The sequence below is a fragment of the Trachurus trachurus genome, assembly GCF_905171665.1.
Source record: "Trachurus trachurus genome assembly, chromosome: 5".
NCBI classification, from domain to species: Eukaryota; Metazoa; Chordata; class Actinopteri; order Carangiformes; family Carangidae; genus Trachurus; species Trachurus trachurus.
The window spans coordinates 19481899-19503586 of record NC_139896.1 but is presented as its reverse complement, the minus strand read 5'-3'; the positions used below and the strand labels follow the sequence as shown (position 1 = coordinate 19503586).

At 45.4% G+C, this 21688-nt stretch overlaps 1 protein-coding gene across 1 annotated transcript; it reads left to right on the top strand.

Annotated features, from left to right (window-relative positions):
• Positions 1 to 487: 487 nt before the first annotated feature.
• On the top strand, positions 488 to 20836 carry LOC310985675 (glutamate receptor-interacting protein 2-like; the record flags this gene model as incomplete). The annotated part of the gene is made up of 23 exons (XM_083971293.1): positions 488 to 603; positions 1338 to 1483; positions 1667 to 1753; positions 1966 to 2041; positions 3641 to 3786; positions 4012 to 4159; positions 4255 to 4424; positions 5239 to 5394; positions 5535 to 5687; positions 5889 to 6075; positions 6601 to 6746; positions 7458 to 7538; positions 8571 to 8634; positions 8975 to 9120; positions 10147 to 10291; positions 12423 to 12562; positions 12666 to 12860; positions 13353 to 13509; positions 18438 to 18552; positions 18679 to 18874; positions 19086 to 19330; positions 20223 to 20369; positions 20516 to 20836. The coding sequence occupies 23 exons, from the start codon at positions 488 to 490 to the stop codon at positions 20672 to 20674; spliced, it is 3321 nt and encodes a 1106-aa protein (XP_083827419.1). The 3' UTR covers positions 20675 to 20836.
• Between the last annotated feature and the right edge of the window lie 852 nt (positions 20837 to 21688).

The following is a 21688-nucleotide window of genomic DNA, read 5'->3' as shown; positions in this document are numbered from 1 at the left end:
CTGAAGAAAGAAGACAATCATCCAGACCAACAGCAGAATCACTGACTGAACAGCAGGAGGAGGGATCTCCTCAGCATCAGTCACTGAGCATCAGCTCAACCCTCTTAACTCACATCAGTTTGTGTCTCATTCATGTTCCCATGTCTGTGAGTTGGTAACACATAACCTCTGACCCTAACCTGCAGTATGAAGAGCTGTGTGTATCAGGCTGTTGACCATCACTTCCAGCCTCTTTCACTTTTAGCTTTAATCTAGGACTAAGGACGGAGAACGCTAAACACATATTTCTCTGTGTGTCCGAGTGTGTGTGTTTGTTTGTGTGTTTGTTTGTGTATATGTGTGTGTGTGTGTGTGTGTGTGTGTGTGTGTGTGTGTGTGTGTGTGTGTGTGTGTGTGTGTGTGTGTGTGTGTGTGTGTGTGTGTGTGTGTGTGTGGGGGGGTGTGTGTGGGGGTGTGTTTCTGGTTAGAAGCTCTGCGGGGGGTGACCATGGTGGAGCTGGTGAAGAAAGAAGGCAGTACACTGGGCCTCACCATCTCAGGAGGAACCGACAAGGACGGGAAACCACGGGTATCAAACCTGCGTCCTGGAGGACTTGCAGCCAGGTGGGTAGAGCCAGACCCTACAAACAGATATATATATATATATATATATACAGCTCTGGAAAATATAAATAAAGAGACAACTCCAAAATGTTCTTAATAAATCAGCTTCTCTACATCGATTCCAGTGTCTGTTGAACTCCAACACAAGCACACCTCACTCTACTTAGCTGATCACCTGAACCAAATCATATTTAATGAAGAAGAAAGATTATAAATAAATAAATAAAATCACTGCTGCGATTAAGAATTGGGATTATTCCACCAATTTTGATTTCTAAACTCTTCCTAATTTTAAAAAGTAGTGTTGTGTTGTTTTAAAATGAATATTAACTTGTTTTTTTTTGCATTATACAAGGTCTGAAAACACCAGAATCTTTTTGTTATTTTGATCTGTTGCCATTTTCTACAAATAAATGCTCTAAATGATTATTTTTTTATTTCCAATTTGGGAGAAATTTTGTCAGTAGGTTATAGAATGAAACAAAAGTGTTCATCTTACTCAAACACATAGCTATGAATAGTAAAACCAGAGGAACATTTCGAAGTGGTCTCTTAATTTTTTCCAGAGCTGTATATACTGTATATATACTATATATATACTTTTCAAAGTGTTGATATAGTAGTTCATCTACGGTGGCCCTGAAGGTTAAGCACTGCAACACACATGTCGTCGTGTTGCTGGTGTGTTGAGCCCTCAGGGCCACCGTACCCAGACCTCTCTTCTCCCTGTGCAGGAGCGACCAGCTTAACGTTGGTGACTACATCAAGTCGGTGAACGGCATCAATCTGACCAAACTCCGGCATGAAGAGATCATCAGCCTGCTGAAGAACGTGGGGGAGCGGGTTCTGCTGGAGGTGGAGTACGAGCTGCCCCCAACAGGTTGGTGTCAGAGGAGCAGCGACGTTTCTATGTTTCCTTTTTGGCACTGTGGCATTGGTGTTAAAGTCAAAGGTCCAGTGGCGTTGAGTCGAGTCGTCTGGGTCGATAATTCTACTTCCAGCCGTGATAAACCCTCTGTCCCTCTTTCCGCCCCCCCCACCGACCCCCACCCCCACTTCTCAGCACCTGACAGCACCTCAGGGGTCATTTCAAAGACAATCGACATCTGTTTGCACAAAGAGGGGAGCAGCTTCGGTTTTGTCATGAGAGGTAAGAGAAAGGGTTTTTTTTTTTTTTTCGTTTGTTTTGCGGTTGATTTGTTGTTGATATTGTTTCGTGTTGTCAATGTTGCTGTTGTTGATGATGTTGATGTTTTTGTGGTTTATGTTGTTGCTGTTGCTCCTCGGTGTTGGCCTTGTAGACACAGCTGATCAGGATGTGAAGTTGTCTGATCCACTGTGGTTCTTCTTCTCTTCCTCCAGGTGGGGCACAAGAGGACTGGCACAGATCCCGCCCCCTAGTGGTCACCTATGTGAGGCCTGGAGGTCCAGCAGATAGGTGGGTCTGACACACACACACTTGTCACAGACTGTTACTATCTCGCCTCATTCCCGTCTCTTGTGCTCTGCTCTCATCTTTCTGTCCAAGGCCTTTCTAGATCTTGCACTTAACATGCATACACCACACTCAGATGACATCACACACAGAGGGGGTGTGGCCTCAGAACGCCATGACTGACTTTGTGTTCACTGACACCCTGTTTAGACCTGGCATTACGTAACATGCCTTTTCAGTGATTGGATTGCAATCGGATAGTGCTTGACCACAACGTGAAAGTACAGGTGTCAATTGGGATCTCGATGTGGACACTGGATATGCATATTAATGCCAGGTGTAAATGCTATCTGGTCAATTGTGCATCCAGATTACAGATACAATCTGAATACACAACGCATGTAAATGCAAGGTGTAAACAGGATGAACAGCTGTTTGCTGCTGTGTTAATGCTCAGAATTGATCACTTATCATTTGTCAGTTGTTGTATCAGTGTTGAAGTGTGGTAGAAGCTGCGGTCACAGGTCTGCTGTTTGTGGTTTTAAAGCTGGTCAAAGTGTCGGTGTGAAAGGTTAAAGCTATGAAGCGATGATTCATCGCTCTGAAGCTGCAGCTGCCGACTCGTAGTAAATAATCAATTAATACTTGTTCCTTTAAAGCTCACAGACATTTCCGTGCCTGAGAGCTTCGTCTCTGCTGCTGCTGCTGCTCAGACAGAAAGAGATCACTGAAATAAAGTCTCTGATCAGTCCAGCTTCAATCAGCTGACGTTACACTTTCTAACTGAGAAATGCTATTTTTAATCTAGTGGCTCTGACTCCATTTTCAGGCTGTTTCACTCTGATTCCGTGTCCTGGTTGGCCTGTGTGTTCACCTACAGATGATTCAGTGGAAATGAGGTTTTTATTGAAGCGACAGAGCAGACAAGACCAGGATTAAATTCTATCTGACTTATTGAGTTATTTTGGCCTGAGGCCGATCCGACACCCCCCTAAAGAAAACCATCCTGAGAATGTGGGTCAGTGCAGAGAAGCCAATGAGATATTCATGCTGCTTTATTCCCATTCATCTGCCAATATGAGAAGAAGAGTTAATCCACAGCAGCACTCGGTCCCAGGAGCGCCACCATTTTTAGCTTCACCCACTGGGAATTAAATTTAAATCAAGAGAGACAGGGTGGGTGAGAGAGAAAGAGAGAGAGAGAGAGATCCTTTATTTTAAAAAACAGCCAAACGTAGAATTTTATTTTTAATCAAGAAATTTACTTATGAAACAGTGAATGCACCACAGCTCTAAACTTAACCTCTACACCTTTAATACACATGTGTAAATAACAAATATTTATACAGCATATTTTAAATATTTATATTTGATCCTTTTCTTTGTGTTTCGATTTGTGTTGACATATATCAAACAGATTGTGATCCTGAGCTATGATACAACCTGGAGACTGGAGACAGGAACTGCACATGAAATGCATCGAGTCGTCATTGGCATCACTGTGCAGCAACAGCAGCATTAGCTGAACAGATAATACTGTATGTGTAACAGCAGGTTAGCTAACATTAGCACATGTGTGTGTTTGTGTGTGTGTGTGTTCAGGGAGGGCACACTGCGTCCTGGTGACCGCCTCCTCAGCGTGGACGGTGTCCCACTGCACAACGCCACCCACAACGATGCCCTCATCGTGTTGGCACAGTGTGGACAGGAAGCCCTGTTCCAGATCGAATACGACGTCACCATCATGGGTGAGCAGTGACACACAAACACACACACACACACACACTTTTCTTAAATGCCAGTGAAATAAGAAAACGGGTCATGGTGACGTGTTGACATTTTCTGCTGTCTCAGGCTGAGCGGCTCAATGTAATTCTCCCAGAATGCATTGCAAATTGTATTTTTCCCTGAAGTTCGTCTGACAGGCACATTAATGTTGAGACTGGAAGGTTAAAAGGTTGTTGTCCAATCAGACACAGTTGCCAACGCGTCCGGCCCACTTTTGGTAGAGATTGCCAAGTCGCCGGGGGCAACACTTGGCATCACGCTGACGTCAGCCAATCATCGCAACAAGCAAGTCATCGTCATCGACCGTGTGAAACCTGGCAGCGTGGTGGACAGGTACACACACTGATTCTCACACACACACACACACACACACACACACTCAAACAGACAGACAGACACTGATTGACTTGCTCCTCCATGTTGACCAGATGTGGGGCGTTGCATGCTGGGGATCACCTGCTGACCATAGACGGGACGTCCACAGAGCACTGCTCCGTCCTGGAGGCGACCCAGCTGATAGCCAGCACCACAGAGCTGGTCAAACTGGAAATACTCCCGTCCCATCAAACACGACTTGCTGGGAAACAGCACGACACAGGTACTATACTGTGACACAGAGTGTTTTCTGTGTTCTATGTGTTCTGTGTTTTGTGTTCTATGTGTTCTTTGTGTTCTGTGTTCTATGTGTTCTGTGTGATGTGTTCTGTGTTCTGTGTTCTATGTGTTCTTTGTGTTCTGTGTGTTCTGTGTTCTATGTGAACTGGCGAGTAAGGGATTTGAGTTTTATTGTTGCAGCAGGAGATGAAACTGAGACGTTTAATTATCTGTGTAAACGAGTCTGAAGCTCATAAACAGAGTTTTTATGGCTTTACATTTATTCTTAGAACATTTTCTCATCATTGCCTTTATTATCATTACTATTATTCTCGCTATGATTGTTCTACCTGGTTCTGTCAGGTGTGTCAGGCTCATCTCGGAGGAGATGATGTAGCTGGTTTGTACATGTTACATCCCCTCTTCCTCATCTTTCCTCTTCTCTCCCTTTCTCTCTGTTGTTTTCTCGTTCTTCTCCTCTTTTTCTCTCCCATCCTTCCATTTTGTTCTATTTTGGTTTGATGTGGCATTTTATGAAAGTCCTTGAAGTCACTCACTCACACACACACGCACACATGCAGGAAAGGTCGCTATCTCACCTCATGTCTCCTTCATTTGTCTCCACAAAGCCAAATTCATTCTTTCTTCTTCTAATCATGAGTGTGTGTGTGTGTGTGTGTGTGTGTTAGGGAGGGGGGTGTATTTGTGTGTGTGTCTGTGAGGAGCTGAACACAGCTCATTAGACCTTGCGGTCAGTTTGCCACAGCTTTATTAATAGACACCCTGATTAAAGGCTTTGCTGTGTGTGTGTGATTCAGTGAAGGTTCAGAAGTCGGACCACCCCCATGCCTGGGATCCTTGTGTAAACTACTGTCACCCTCCAAACTCCACTCTGTGCAACACAAGCTCCACTCTCAACAAGTCGTGGACCGCGTCCAACAACAACACCATTAACAACCTGGATTACTGCAAGTGTAGGCACACACACAGACACAGACACACACACTTCACCGACAGTTTCCCTCATCACTGATGGGATTCTACACTTTTTTGCTTCCTACTGTACGTGTTGTGGGGAAAATCAACACCCTCCTCTTCCTCCTCTGTCTTTCAGCCCTGGTCTCTGCCAGTTTCTCTCCTGGCTCCACCACCACATCTGGCCCCAGCAGCCAGAGTTCCAGCACGCTGCCCCGGCCTACAGTTCCCATGAGTCCACGCAACTCGCTGCTCAAACGGCGGCAGAGGAAGAAAGAGCACAAGAGTTCCTGTAAGTCTCCATCTGTCTGAGGGGTCAACGCTCATCACAGGACCACTCTCACCTGGTGTGTGTGTGTGTGTGTGTGTGTGTGTGTGTGTGTGTGTGTGTGTGTGTGTGTGTGTGTGTGTGTGTGTGTGTGTGTGTGTGTGTGTGTGTGTGTGTGTGTGTGTGTGTGTGTGTGTGTGTGTGTGTGTGTGTGCGTCTGCTTAGTGTCGCTGGCATCCAGCTCTGTGGGTCCTGGGGGTCAGGTGGTTCACGTGGAGACCAGTGAGGTCATGCTAACAGGCGACCCTCTCAACGGCTTCGGCGTCCAGCTGCAGGGAGGAATCTTCGCCACGGAAACTCTGTCAGCTCCACCCCTCATCAGGTTCATCGAGCCAGACAGCTCTGCAGAGAGGTCAGCACACACACACACACGCACTTTTCCACAAACTGCTCATGACGTGTTTGTTTGTTGTCCAGAGGTCTGGGTGCAGGATGTGTGTGTGTGTTTGTGTGTGCATGTGTTCCTGTGCCCTGAGGCCTCTGTCTCCTCTCCATTAACACACACACTAACAGCTCTAATTACCCAGATTCCCCTTTGCCCAGGGCAGAGGAGTCGATCGATCAGCTGCTTCCTCTGCTCATCAGGCTAATAGCCCCCCACCCAACACACATCCTATCACACACACGCCTTCATTTTACCTGAGCAGTGAACACAACGTCTTTAACCTAACCGATGAATGAAGTCAACGTGACAGTGATGCGATGACTGACTGAAAGAGAGTAAGATGTTTCCTGCTCTATAGCGGCGATGATGAGCAGCCACAGCGTCATAAACCCTTAACTCAGACTTTGAGGGAAATCTAAACTTGTGGTCTTTTGTGCAGCCTCAAAGTAGAAAAAGCGTCACCTGACATCACCATGGTAACTGTTTCCGTAGGTGTGGCCTGCTTCAGGTCGGAGACCGCCTCCTGTCAATCAATGGGATCCCCACAGAGGACGGGACGCTGGAGGAAGCCAATCAGCTGCTCAGAGACGCGGCTCTGACCAACAAGGTCACACTGGAGATAGAGTTTGACGTTGCAGGTTAGTCTCTGTGATGGTGTAACCATGACAACAGCATCAACAGGTGTTAGACACCTGTAAGACAGTTTCAATGTTCCCTCATGGTGGGCGAGGTCAAAGGGGTCAAAAATTGTTAGTGTCACCACAGAGATTAGGACGGAGTAATTACAGGCAACAGCCCCGCCTACCAGCTCTTAGCCCCACGAGAGACACAGCCGCTGATGCTGATGAGTTCACTGTCGTTCAGTTTACAGAGAGATAGACATTTATATTATTTTTATTATTAAAGCTGCAGTATATACAGTATATTAAAGCTGCATAAAAGGAAGATTTTTATATTAAAGCTCCATACAGTCTAAAGGAAGATGTTTATATTAAAGCTCCATACAGTCTAAAGGAAGATGTTTATAATAAAGCTCCATACAGTCTAAAGGAAGATGTTTATAATAAAGCTCCATACAGTCTAAAGGAAGATGTTTATAATAAAGCTCCATACAGTCTAAAGGAAGATGTTTATATTAAAGCTCCATACAGTCTAAAGGAAGATGTTTATAATAAAGCTCCATACAGTCTAAAGGAAGATGTTTATAATAAAGCTCCACACAGTCTAAAGGAGGATGATTATATCAAAGCTCCATACAGTCTAAAGGAAGATGTTTATAATAAAGCTGCATACAGTCTAAAGGAAGATGTTTATATTAAAGCTCAGCACTTTGTGTGTGTGTGTAACAGAGTCAGTGGTGCCCAGCAGCGGCACCTTCCACGTCAAGCTACCCAAGAAGAGAGGAGTGGAGCTGGGCCTCACCATCAGTGGTAGCAACAAAAACACACACAAACTTACACACAAACTTACACACACACACTTTTTATCTCTCGTCTCTCACCACTCACCACCAACGTTCCCTGCGTGAAGCCGCTCAGGTCAGTGGCCTCAGATCTCCTCAGCTCTTTGGCCTGACCTCTGACTCTGAGCTTCAACCTGCAGCAGATAAGCAGGAAGACCAGAGTGGCAGTCGACTATGTTGTTTATCCACCTTTTTCCGAATGTCAAAAACGTAGCCTGTTTAGCCGGTTTTGCTCTTCCGGTGGAATTTTATGTTTACGTTTCCATGGTTTCAGTAGTCGCGGTAAATGCATGGATTTTTTTTTTTTTTCAATGAAAATCTGTAAAACGCATGGATCATCACACCAGCTTTTAACAGTGGATATCACACAAATTGACATCCGTGTTAAAAGCCAGCGATCCATGCGTTTACCGCAACTATGACAACGACTGAAAACCATGGAAACGTAACCGTACAATTCCACCAAACCGGCAAAACCGGCTTCCGTTCGGAAACTTGTGGATAGCACCGCGGTGGATGTGACATTATTACATCTCTTTGTGACATCAGCATGATGTCATCAGGTGAACATGATGCAATACCCTCACAGAACTTCTTCACATTTGGCACAAACCTTTATTTTTAGCTATAACCACCTCTGTATGTAGGTTACAGCTACAGTGTGGAGTCAGAGGGGGGAACGATGGCACCATCGTGTGGTCACCAAAGACAGCATGGGGAGAGCCGTTTCTGGCTCTGGCCTGGGATCAGTGCAACATGAAACATGATTATTAGTTATTGGTGACATCATGTTACTTCACTACAGTGTTTCATTTTAATCACATATTAATTTCCAGACAATTCACAAACACACAAAAATATTCACATTTAACATCTCACAATGTTAAGTGAGTCATATGCACCTATTATTATTATTATCATTATTATAATGCTGTAATTATATGAATGAATAAAAACCTGTTGTTGCTGCTGCTTTTTGTGATGTCATCTACCTCCGCAGCCAGTAAGAAATCAGGAGAGCCGCTCATCATCTCTGACATCAAGAAGGGCAGTATGGCACACAGGTACCTCACCTGAATCTCTGTGTGGTTCTCAGGTGCTTCTTTGCTGTTAACATGATGTTGTAGATCAGGTGATTAGAGACTCTCAGGTGATTAGACCTTGTTTGGAAGGAAAATAATCAGACTCTCAGGTGACCAGAGACCCTGAGGTGATCATAATCTTAAATCATCCATAGGTGATCAGTCTTCAGTCCTCACCTAAAAAACACCTCACAGCCTCCTGAATGGCTCTGAACTATCCATATTGTTCAGTGTGTCTGTAAATCAGCTTCAGTCTGACACTGTTGCAGAAATAAACCTGACTCCATCCCCCCACCCCCATCCCCGCTGCCCCGCCCCTCAGAACAGGTACGTTGGAGCCTGGCGATAAGCTCTTGGCCATCGACAACATCAGGCTGGAGAACTGCTCTAAAGACGACGCTGAGCAGATCCTGCAGCAGTGTGAGGAGCTCGTCAAGCTCAAGATCCGCAAGGACGAGGATAACTCAGGTACCGTCTGTTGATCAATCAACATTTCTGTCATGTTGTCCCTTAATCAGTCCGTTCATCAATGAATCTGTCCATTAATCAGTCCATCAGTAAATTTGTCCTTCTATCATCAATCTATCAATCTGTCAGTGCATCAATCAGACTTTACTTGTATAGATTTACACAGACACAGTATTACATTGTATATAATAACAGGAACAAAGATGATGTAATGAAATGATAAAAGAGAAGAGAAGTTTCAGAAAGAGTAATCAAAAATGAATAAATAAAATGTTTTAGAGGGAAAATAATCAGCGAATAACAGAAGATGTCAAATATATATATAAAAAAAAAAGAGTGTCAGTCGAAGTTCCCTAATCAGTAAATGATGATGTGAACACGTGTATTGACTGAATTGAGGTGAGGCTACAGTGACAGTTTGCGTCCACCAGGTGGAGCTGCTGACCACAACAACAGCTGTAGACTCAGACGCTGAGGCCTCAAGACTGAAGCGTTGAAGAACAGAAACAACAACAACAGTCAGAGAAAATGATCACAGAGGAGAATCAGACGTTAAACACTGGAGCCAGTCGTACTTAACTCATTAAGTTCTCCCTAAGTAATTTCCCCCTTAGCTGAGGTAGTGACTTGAGGCTACTTCACAGAATCTCTTACAATTTTTCCTCCGCAGATTAGCTTCCCTTAGGTCTCGTGATTAGCTGACCTCAAGTGAAGCAGGAACCTGACAGTGACCTTTGGGCTCTGAGGGTCAGATAAGGAGAAACCGTCAAGACTTAGATTAACCCTTTACAGAAACCTTAACTCACACATAGAGCATGCTAATGGTACATGATGACAGGGCAATCTTCTACTTGGTTACCATGGAAACTGTGTTGTCTTGGAGGAAGGTTTAACATATCTGTGGGATGTGTGTGTGTGTGTGTGTGTGTGTGTGTGTGTGTGTGTGTGTGTGTGTGTGTGTGTGTGTGTGTGTGTGTGTGTGTGTGTGTGTGTGTGTGTGTGTGTGTGTGTGTGTGTGTGGACCAGATGAGCAGGAGACATCAGGCAGCATCATCTACACGGTGGAGCTGAAGAGGTACGGGGGCCCACTGGGCATCACCATCTCAGGCACCGAGGAGCCGTTTGACCCCATCACCATCTCTGGACTCACCAAGAGAGGCCTGGCTGAGAGGTACACACACACACACACACACACACACACACACACACACACCACCCAGCTCCTCACCTCTGTCCTCAGTGTGTTCACTGTCTCAGTTCGTGCCGGTATCAAGAGCTTAGGGATGTGTGAGGTTGAGCTCCTGAGGATAATTTACACCTTCACCTGGCGCCGACACAAACACGCTGTCACATCAACCTGCTTACACCATATCATGTGTTTTTTTTATTAAATACAAATATGAAATAAGATAAACATCCATCATTTCATCTGCAATGACTCGTGGTCCACTATAGAGTGCCGAAGTGGAAGCAGGAAGTAACGGTGCCATGGGTCCTTAACTCAGAAAAAGTCTCCATGTAAGTGAACAGGAGTCAAAGATTTATTTTGTGATACGAATGAATTGTGCCATGAGAAAAAAATATGGCCTCTACCTGTTTAAAACATCACGTTTCATGCAGAGAAATCAGCAGTTTGTTGTAAAACTATTGGAAAATAAAATTCTGAAGAATCCGTAACCAGAAAGACTACAGGTCGCGTAGGTGACGTCACACACCAAATGCCGCCCTTTCCCGTGTCAGTTGGTGATATATTCTTTGTGGGACACCAGATTTGTAGTCCGTAGAGCGTCCTTACACAAAATACATTCTTCCATTACCATTTTACAATAAACTGCTGATTTCTCTGCATGAAACGTGATGTTTTAAACAGGTAGAGGTCATATTTTTTTCTCATGGTACAATTCAATCGGATCACGAAATAAAACTTTGACTCCCGTTCACTTACAGTACATGGAGACTTTTTCCGAGTTAAGGACCCATGGCGCCGTTACATCCTGCTTCCTCTTCAGCACTCTATTGTCTACCTGTCCCAGCAGGAGGGGGCGCAGTCTGTCCAACATCATGCTCATTGGTCAATTCAGTTACAGCTCTTCCTGTTGGGTTAGGGTTTTATGCCTCTTGAACACACATAGGGATGTCTTATTATGTCACTTTATCGACACCAAACCGACTGATGTTTTGACCCTTGAACCCCACCTCTATCATGACCATCCTACCCCTAATCCCCTTTTATGACGCCGTAATCATGGTTCATCATCTCATCTGCTGCAGATCAAAAGACAGGTAGGTGAGGCAGCGTGAGTCACATGACCTGAGGTTAAAGCATGATGAGGCAGTGAGTCGACAGGCAGCGAGGACATGATGGTTTCACTGAGTCGTAATGAGCTCAGCTTCCAGTCAGCGCTGATTTCACAATAAAATGTCAGCGCTTATCAGCGGCTCACGTGTTATTTCACAAAATACACACACACACACACTGAGAGGCGGCTTACAGCTTACTGCCACGCACACACAGACATTCATACATGCGCGCACAAACACACACTGTGACCTCATTTCTTGCAGTTTGTGATGTAATTGTTCTATTTCCTGTTGTCGACCTGGCGGCTAAAAGCTCCATAAATAGACTGAGCGCAGCTTCACGGATCAGATCAACATCACGTCTCTGAGTGATTTTATTTTGTTAAGTCAGTGGACAGCGCATATGAGACCTGGCCTCGCTCTGAACACGCGTGCACATGATGTTAGTGTATGCGTATGCTAATTGACAACAGCAGATGCAAATGTAACAGTTTGATTTAAACACTGCACCTGATGATGTCATTCATCAAGTTAAGATCTGATCCGAGAGCAGCTGATTAAATAATTGCAAAATAATAACACAGTTCACAAAACTGACTGAAACACTCAGCCAATCATCAACTTGCAGACATGAAGCTGCATGTCCCCCGCCGACCACTAGAGTGAGTCAGTCCCCATAGACTTTACAGCAGAAAGAAAATAAACATGCTTACAGTCTGGTACAGAAACAGTTTTAGATTAGGGAGCAGAGTCAGACATTGCCAAAGTGACGACAGTGGAGCAGCTCACTCTTCAGATCTGTGTGTGCCATCACAAGGACAATGTGACGTCCATCTTTATTTACAATAACCTCACATCCAGCATTACTCTATACCTCTGTGTGTGTGTGTGTGTGTGTGTGTGTGTGTGTGTGTGTGTGTGTGTGTGTGTGTGTGTGTGTGTGTGTGTGTGTGTGTGTGTGTGTGTGTGTGTGTGTGTGGTCGGGGTGTCCATCCGTCCAGGACAGGGGCGATCCATGTGGGGGACCGGATCCTGGCGATCAACAGCGTCAGTCTGAAGGGGAAGCCGCTGAGCGAGGCGATCCACCTGCTGCAGATGGCCGGAGAGACGGTGACTCTGAAGATTAAGAAGCAGTTGGACAGTGAGTTTGTCCCGTGTCTCTGCTAGTAGATGTAGTGTCCTGTGATGTCATAAGTTTGCTGTCTCAACATGTCACTGTTTGACGACTGTTTCACGTCTCCAAGACTTGGAGGACAGGAAGGCAGCAGAGATCGAAGACACGACGGAGAACGAGCTCAGTGATGGCGAGGAGGACGACCTGACCGACAGCCAGCAGACCAACAAGCTGTCTGAGCTCTACTCCACCACCATCCCCAGCGTGGACTCAGCCATGGAGTCGTGGGATGGCTCGGGAATGGACGCTGGCTATGGTAGCCAGGGTAAGCTATGAGTGAACAAAGGTCGGCGTGGACTCAAGGCATCTCTTCTCATTTCGAGACTAATGTTATTTTGTACATTATCCCTGATAAACATATTAAACTAAACTAAACTAAAACCCCATGGCTTCAGTCACTTCCTGTTCACATGATGTGCCTGTGTGACATCATAGCTGTGTCACAATTCAGGGGCCGCATCCTCTGCAAGACTGAGCCGACGAATCAGTGGCCTCTAATAGCAGAGATTTTTACTGTTGATCACCTTGTTCCCTCAGTTACCCATACATGTGTAACACAGATTATGTTGCCTATTAACCATGACAACACATAACTTTTATTTCACAAAAACTTTTTGTTTAAATGCTCTTGGGATATGTTGGGCGCCACGACAGTGAGACCACCTGAAAACAAAGTGGCGGCTCTGACAGCAGCAGTTTGTTGGTCTGACTCTATCTGCAGCTGCTGTCTGTAACCGAGTGTCCCGCCCCCCTGCAGGTACGTACACCAACCAAGCAGCTGGTATCGCCCTCCACCCTCACGAGTGGCGCAGTGCCAAGCAACAGCGCAGCACCACACCCCCTCCAGGACGCAGGAAGAACTACCCCTTCAGCGACGGAGGATTCAGTGAGGACGACTGGGACAAACCTCCAGGGTAAGAAAAAAAAACACTGATCAACTTACTGCTGCCTTTTGTTAACCTGATGAAACAGATATAATAATAATAATACATTTTATTTGTAATGCACTTTACATTTAGACGATCTCAAAGTGCTACAAAGCAGAATTATTTAAAAGGTTATCGAAAACAATCAAAAAACGTAGCAGAAAGCTTTCATAAACAGATTTTTAGGTCTTGTTCAAAGACATCAGTGGTCTGTGGGGCCCCCTGGTGGTCAGGGTTAGGGTTAGGGGGCGTTCCACAGCCTCGGAGCTGCAGAGGAAAAGGCCTGGTCGCCCATGGTGCGGAGCTTGGTTCTGGGGGCTTAAAGGGTGTTTGTGGTTGCGGAACGGAGGGTGTGTGAGGAGGGCTGGGAGGTGAGGAGTTCCTTGAGTTATTTGGGGGCATGTCCGTGAACGCACTGGTGGGTGAGGAGGGAGACCTTGTACTCGATTCTGAGTGGGACAGGAAGCCAGTGGAGAGATTTGAGGATGGGGGTGATGTGATCGTATTTGCGCACCCTCATCAGAATCCTAGCAGCGCCGTTTTGGATGTACTGCAGTCTCTGGATGCTCCTGCCAGAGATCCTAATGAGGACTGCATTACAGTAATCCAGCCTGGAGGAGACAAAGGCGTGGATGAGCTTCTCTGCAAATGCCAGGGTAGTCAGACGGAATCTGGCGATGGTCCTGAGTTGGTAAAAAGATGTCTTGCAGAGATGATCAATGTCGGTGTCAAAACAAAAGTGAGTTGAGGGTCAATTGTAACACCCATGTTGGTGACAGAAGTGGAAAGGGGGATGCTTTGGCCTGAGAAGGTGATGGTGGAAGGGCGGAGCTGATGTGGAGTGCCAACTAGAATGGTTTCTGTTTTGGAACTGTTTAGTTCAAGGAAATTGAGCTTCATCCACGCCTCTATCTCCTCCAGGCAGGAGGTGTGGCTGTTGGCAGGGGAGCAGTGGAAGTGGGAGTTGTTCTTAGATACAGTTGAGTGTCACCAGCATAGCAACGGTAGGATATCCCATATAGAGGGTGAAAAGAGTTGGACCCAGCACAGAGTCCTGCGGGACACCACAGTAGATCCTGTAGGTGTGCGACCTTGTTTTTCCCAGGGCGACATGCTCAGTTTGGTCGGTCAGATATGAGGTGAACCAATTGAGAACATTGTCTGAGAATGATAATGATTGTTTGACTGTGTTCACTGTTCTTACCTGTTTTCTAATATTCTCTTTCACGTAAACTCTTGTCCTTCTTTGCTGTATTTGTTGTTCTCTCGACACGTAAATGAGGACCTTCCTCAATGGTCTTCTAAAATAAATAAAGGTTTATAAAGGTTATAAAGTCCAATGGTGTGTTGCAGGCGGTGGAGGAGGATGTTGTGGTCACTGTATCAAATGCAGCTGTTAGGTCTAGGACAGCAGTGGTGGAGAGGCGTGAGTGGATGTTGTCAACTTTTTTGCACCTCTCCTCGGTGGCCTCAGAGTGGGAGAGTGACTGGGGTTTGAAAAGGTGATTTACTGTTGAGAAAAGTTGTTGGAGTTTGTTGCTGATGATGGTGGAATAAAACCTGGACTGTGGACCACATACTGTCAGTCCTCCTGTGTAACTTTTTGCTGCGAAATATGACTGATGGTGCGAGTGGAAGACCGCACGTGTGTTAAAAAAAAAAAGGGCGAGCGAGCGCTGCAAAAGAGAGAGGGAGACGGTCCCGCAGCTGCATCAGCAACATTAAACCGATTTATAACTTTGTAATCAGGCCATCGGCCAGTTCAGGCTACTTTGAGACCGTCTACCGAAGCATCAAAATCAATTTTCCAATTCAAATCGGTTTTCGTTACACCCTCTTTGTATGCCTGTTTGTGAACAGCATAGACTGTAAAAAGAATGGACGTAGCGTCCGTGACGTCACCCATTGGTTTTGGGGAGTCTGTTTTGTGCCGCTACTACGGGGGTTTGAACCGCGCCATGTTGGATTCTACTTGCCATATTTGGAGCGGTGCGGCCGTTGGCCGGCCGAGAGCCCGCCCACTGGCCTCGTAGCAGCGGTCGCCGGACCTGTCACTCAACGGTTCTGCGCCCTGATTGGCCAGAACTTTAACCCTAATAATAGTAAAACGGTAGAGTTTAAAAAAAATTCACCCCCCTCAGAGTGTGTGCGGGGGTAGAAACTATCGATTGAGACCAAAAAAATAAAATGTACCAGGCTGTAAATATGTTTTTTTAAGCTGTAAAATCGGCTATTTTAACATGGGGCTTGATTGGAGTTGCTCCCTTCTGGAGCCAGCCCCCAGCGACAGCCGAGGGGATTGCAGCTTTTTGAATGCGGAAGTGAGCTTCACTTCTCAGACCGACAACTGCCCCCTTGGTGAACAGTCAGTGCAGAGGCCTTGAGTCGCCGCTCAAGGGTACGCCCAACCGCCTTCATCTTTCGCAGCTTACAGATGTACCAGGGTGCTGAGTGCGAGAATGAGACTGTCCTAGATGTTAAGGGGGTGTGGAGGTCCAGAAGACCATTCATGGACTGGTTGTAGGAATCCACCGAGTCAGTAACAGAGAGGAAGTCACTTCCTCTCTGTTACTGACTCAGTGGAGCCAGTTGAAGTCAGGGCCGGGGCACCACATTAATCTTTTTCAGGTTTCTGAAGTGGATCTGCTGCTTGTGTTTGGCGTAGGAGGAAGGAAAAGGCAGCTCCACAGACAACCTTGTGCTCGGAAACACCAAGGTCGTAAACCAGTAGGTTGCTGATGTGGGCGGAGTTTGAGATGACCAGATCGAGTGTGTGTCCCTTGGATATGATTTGTCTGTTAACTTAGTCATTCTATCTTTATACTAGGGCTGGGCAGTATGACCTAAAAATCATATCACGGTATAAATCGAATCCCTTCACGGTAATGGTATATATCGCGGTATAAATTTAAGTGTAAAAATTATAATGGACGAGTTTCTGAATTGGTTTTTTAGTCCCTTAGCAAAGCTAAATTGATTTAAAAAAAAAAAAAAAAAATGTGTGTGCACTTTATGGTGCAAATAGTGCAATCGAACAAAAATAACAATGCCATAAATGGAAAAATAAATTACTCATGTTACCTTTGTTTGCTGTCACTGTCACTCCACACATCTTGCAAATTGTCTTTTTCTACTCAACATCCGAGACACACACGCAAATCTCTACCGTGGGCCCAATTTTCTACCGTCTACCGCAAATACCACGTATACCACGCAGCCCTACTTTATACTGAATGAAGCTATAAACATCTACCTTTATACTGTATGCAGCCCTAAAGAGGAACTATGCAAGTCTGGTCTCTGTTTTGCTAACTCTCCTCCCGGCCATGTGCATTTGTTTACAACGAAGCCGGCAAGAAATCAATCAATAGAGCAGTAGATGATGTTTTATCATATACTATGTTACGACGTGTATATTTGTGTAGTTTAATCTGTCATAAACAAGAGATTACGGGTTATAGAGCGTTTGTGTCGAGGTGCCCCGATCTTGCAAAGTTGGTTTTCAACAAAGAGACTCAATAAGTGACACACACGGAAGGCAAAGAGCCTCCATTCTCCCTGTAACAAGTTAAGCCATTTATTAAACCATCACAATTACTCCAAAGCTGTTTAATTTAGGTAAAAATGTAGCATAGTTAAGCTACAAATCCTGCATAGTTCCTCTTAAATATAAACATCTACAGTACCTTTATAATGTATGCAGCTTTAATAGAAACATCTACCTTTACACTGTATGCAGCTTTAATGTAAACATCTACCTTTATAATGTACAGAGCTTTAATGTAAACATCTACCTTTATACTGTATGCAGCTTTAATATAAACATCCAGCTTTATAATGTGTGCAGCTTTAATATAAACATCTACCTTTATAATGTACAGAGCTTTAATATAAACATCTACCTTTATACTGTATGCAGCTTTAATATAAACATCCAGCTTTATAATGTGTGCAGCTTTAATATAAACATCTACCTTTACAATGTATGCAGCTTTGATATAAATATCTACCTTTATAATGTACAGAGCTTTAGTATAAACATCTACCTTTACACTATACAGAGCTAAAATTGAAACATCTACATTTATAACGTATGCAGATTTAATAGAAACATCTACCTTAATAATGTACAGAGCTTTAAGCGAAACATCAACATTTATAATGTACAGAGCTTTAATCGAAATATCTACCTTTATTGTATGCAGATTTAATACAAAGATCTAGTTTTATAATGTATAATATAAACATCTATTATAATCTATGCAGCTTTAATATAAACATTTACCTTTACAATGTATTCAGCTTTACGTAATAGAAACATCTGCATTTACAATATATTCAGCTTTAAAACTATAAATGACATTTTGATTCTCTGGTTTTGGTCTCAGTAGCAGGTTGTGGTGAAGTGGACTTTTCAGTGTGGAGGCTGAAGTCAGTGAGAGTGACACAGGATCTGTGTGTGTGTGTGTGTGTGTGTGTGTGTGTGTGTGTGTGTGTGTGTGTGTGTGTGTGTGTGTGTGTGTGTGTGTGTGTGTGTGTGTGTGTATGATGAGTCAGGAGGTTAAGCCTTGTGAGGATAGTAACAGTGGCTGAGGTTATGTAACAGAGCTGGGGGAGGAGAGAGAGAAAAATCATCTGCACAATGAATGTGAATTAATCTTGTCAGTCGGGGACACTCAGTGTTCACAGATTCACTCATGTTGGATTTAAAGTGAACCAACAGTCTGTGTTCAGGCCGACTCCGTAGATGACGCGGCCCCATAATGCAACACGGTGTAAAGACAAGGAAACATAAAACATTGACTCACATCACTGTGAAAAACAGTTTATATAAGAGACCTGAAACAGTTTGTGTCTCAACTTGAATGTGTGTGTGTGGGTTTTGGTTTGAGTTTGGGTTTGTGGGTGTGTTTCAGATTTATTGGCCAACCGCCAGATGGTATTTTGTTGGATCCAGATGACAGTTTCTGGTGTCAAGCGCTCGAGGACCTGGAGACCTGTGGCCAATCGGAGCTGCTCAGAGAGATAGAGGTGAGTCAGATATTGCTCTAACACCCCCCCCCCTCCTCAACTCCACGTGTGTGGCTGCAGCCCAACTCTCAAACGCTTATGTCAACCAGATGATTTACCTGCGTCTGCGTTTGTGTGTATGTTCAGGCGTCCATCATGACGGGCACTGCCATCAGTCTGGGTGTAGACGGTGTGAACAAGACTGCAGCCGAGCCCATACTGAGCCACAGCAGGATGAGCCCGCTGCGGAGGAACTCTCTCCTGCACCAGGGGAACCTGCTCCACCAGGGGGCCCACCTGCACGAGGAGGCTCACCTGCATGAGGAGGCCCAACTCCACCACGGTCAGTGGCAGATGTGACAGCACTGAGGTATGATACACGTGGCGCTGGTTTAGACACAGCTGTAGGTCCAGTCAGTCGTGGATGGTTGTTCAGGTTGGAGACTAGATGTTGTGGTTCTCTGCAGCGCCACCTAGAGACCTCCAGATAAAAGCTGTTGACTCATACTTATTGAAATACCGAATTAAAAACAAAACGCCTCAATTCCACCCAGACTCCCACCTGCATCAGGAGGCCCACTACAACCAGGAGGCCCACTACAACCAGGAGGCCCACTACAACCAGGAGGCCCACTATAACCAGGAAGTCCACCTCCACCAGGACAACCAGTCCCCCCTCCTGCACCACGATCCCAAGCCCAAGGCCTCGCTGAGGGTGTCGGAGAGGACCTGGGAGTCCCGTCGCATCAAGGAGGAAATGCAGGGGATTCTGTCCCCAACGCCTCTGGAGCTGCATAAGGTGAGTTCACCCCCACCTCCCCCACTCTACCCCACTCTAACCCACCTGTGTAAAGGGACTGCTGTGATGCGTTGATTGGATCAGGTGCAGTGCTTTAATTTCTACAGTGCTGTAATGTAACACAGTACAGGATGTGCATGTATAGGCAATTACCCATTCCTGGCAACCTGGCGACCGGTGCGCTGGCGGCGACACGTGTTCATCTTCTGTAGATTTATAGTCATACTGTGCTTCAACATGACGGAGAGAATCCTCATCAACCAACCAATGACTAACATCTCATCACACTGGAGCTCTGAACATGTGTCTCTAGTTACCTCTGTAACACACTGTATTAAACGGGAACTATGCAAGTCTGCTCGCTTTTCCGCTGTTTTGGTTAGGCTACACTGCTCTCAGCGATGTGCATTTGTTTACAACAAAGCCGGCGAAAAATCAATAAATGGAGCGGTGGATAACGTTACATAACATATACGATGTTACGGCGTGTGTGTTTGTGTAGTCTTAACCGTCATGAACAGAGGATTACGGGTTATGGAGCGCGTTTGTGTCGTGGTGTGCAGAGACGAGAGCTGGGACACCGGGGCGGCGACCGAGTAATCTACACTGATGTTGCAAGGTTGGTTTTCAGCCGTGAGATGCCAGGTGGAAGACAGAGAGCCTCCGTTCTCACTCGTAACAAGTTACAAGTCACGTAGTTAACGATCACAATTACTCCGGAACTTTTTAATTAAGGTAAAAATGTAGCAGAGCCACGGGAGAAATCCTGCTTAGTTCCTCTTTAAGCGGCCCCCTGGTGTAATTTTCCCCTTTTCTCATCGTCTTCTCATCTCACCGTCTCATTGTCCCTCCCCCACTTGTCTCCTTTTCTCATCGTCTCCTTCTCCTGCAGGTCACAGTGATAAAGGACCCTGAGAGTGATGACTTTGGCTTTAGTGTGTCGGACGGTTTTCTCGAGAAAGGCGTCTACGTCAACATGATCCGACCCGATGGGCCGGCCGACCGAGCCGGGCTGAAGCCCTACGACAGGATCCTACAGGTAAAGACAGAGGGGGAGCTTTAATGTTTGATGTGATCCATATCAATAGGGTTGAAGTGGCTGATGATTAAAAAATGAATGTTTCTGTCAGTGTCACTTTAAGGAGGGGGAGGGGTCATTCTGTCTGTGTCTCTGCCTCCATCCAGGTGAACCACGTGAGGACGAGGGACTTCGACTGCTGCCTCGCCGTGCCGCTCATCACAGAGGCTGGAGACAGACTGGAGCTGGTGATCAGCCGCAACCCACTGGCCAATGACGAGCCAGAGGACAATAACAACAGTCTAGAGCAGCAACTGGACCTGTAACATACACACACGCTCCATCACACACACACACACACACACACACACACACACACACACACACACACACACACACACACACACACACACACACACACAACTCCATCGGCTTGCAATAATTCAATTTAAACACTTCAGAAAACCACACACACGCACACACTTGCATGCTCACACAGTTGTCCCTCCCATTCACACTTTGAGCAGCCATTTTCTCTGACTCTAGATGAATGCGTAATGTGAGGGAGGTTTGAGTCCCAGGGGACAGGTCACAGATACAAAACTGTGTTACACACCATACAGATACACACTTACACACTTGTGTACGTAGGATACATATCTATAAACCTGTGTATCTACATACATCCATACAGATATACAGGTTAATAGAACCACTGAGAAGGTTTTTGCCTTATGACTGAGATGTGAGGTGAAAACACAAGTTTCAGATTCATTTTAAGAGACACAAACAAACAAGGGCGAAGCCAGCTGCTGACGAGGAAGCTGTGTTTGTATGGTGTCTGCACGCATGTGGTGGAGGTCGTGTTGAGGCCGCACGCCACAAGGTTGCCGCCGTGCCCTCACCACAAAGTCAAGACAATGATGTCATCACAACTGCCAAACGTTTTGTAAAGTGGATATGTCTAAAGGGGAGGGACGTTTGAGCTCTTGGACACGCCCCCGGAGAAAACTGTGTCGCCATCAGAAGAACATCAGAGAGTTTAGATTTTTCTTCTTTGTGCCAATGACTGGGAGCTCGCCCAGTCCACGCCCCCGGTCCATGCCCCCCAGTCCTTCTTAAATGCGTACTGGACATTGGTTGTCATGGTTAAAATAACAAACACACTGCAATGAGAGCAGTGTATCTTTGTCTCTATGGTTACTATAACACAAGTTACAACATAAACTAGGGAATTTCGTAAAATCGAACATCACTCTCCAACGTCACATTCATCCATTTCAACCTTTCAATTCAATTCAATTTTATTTGATGGAGAGGGACAATGTACATTGATACAC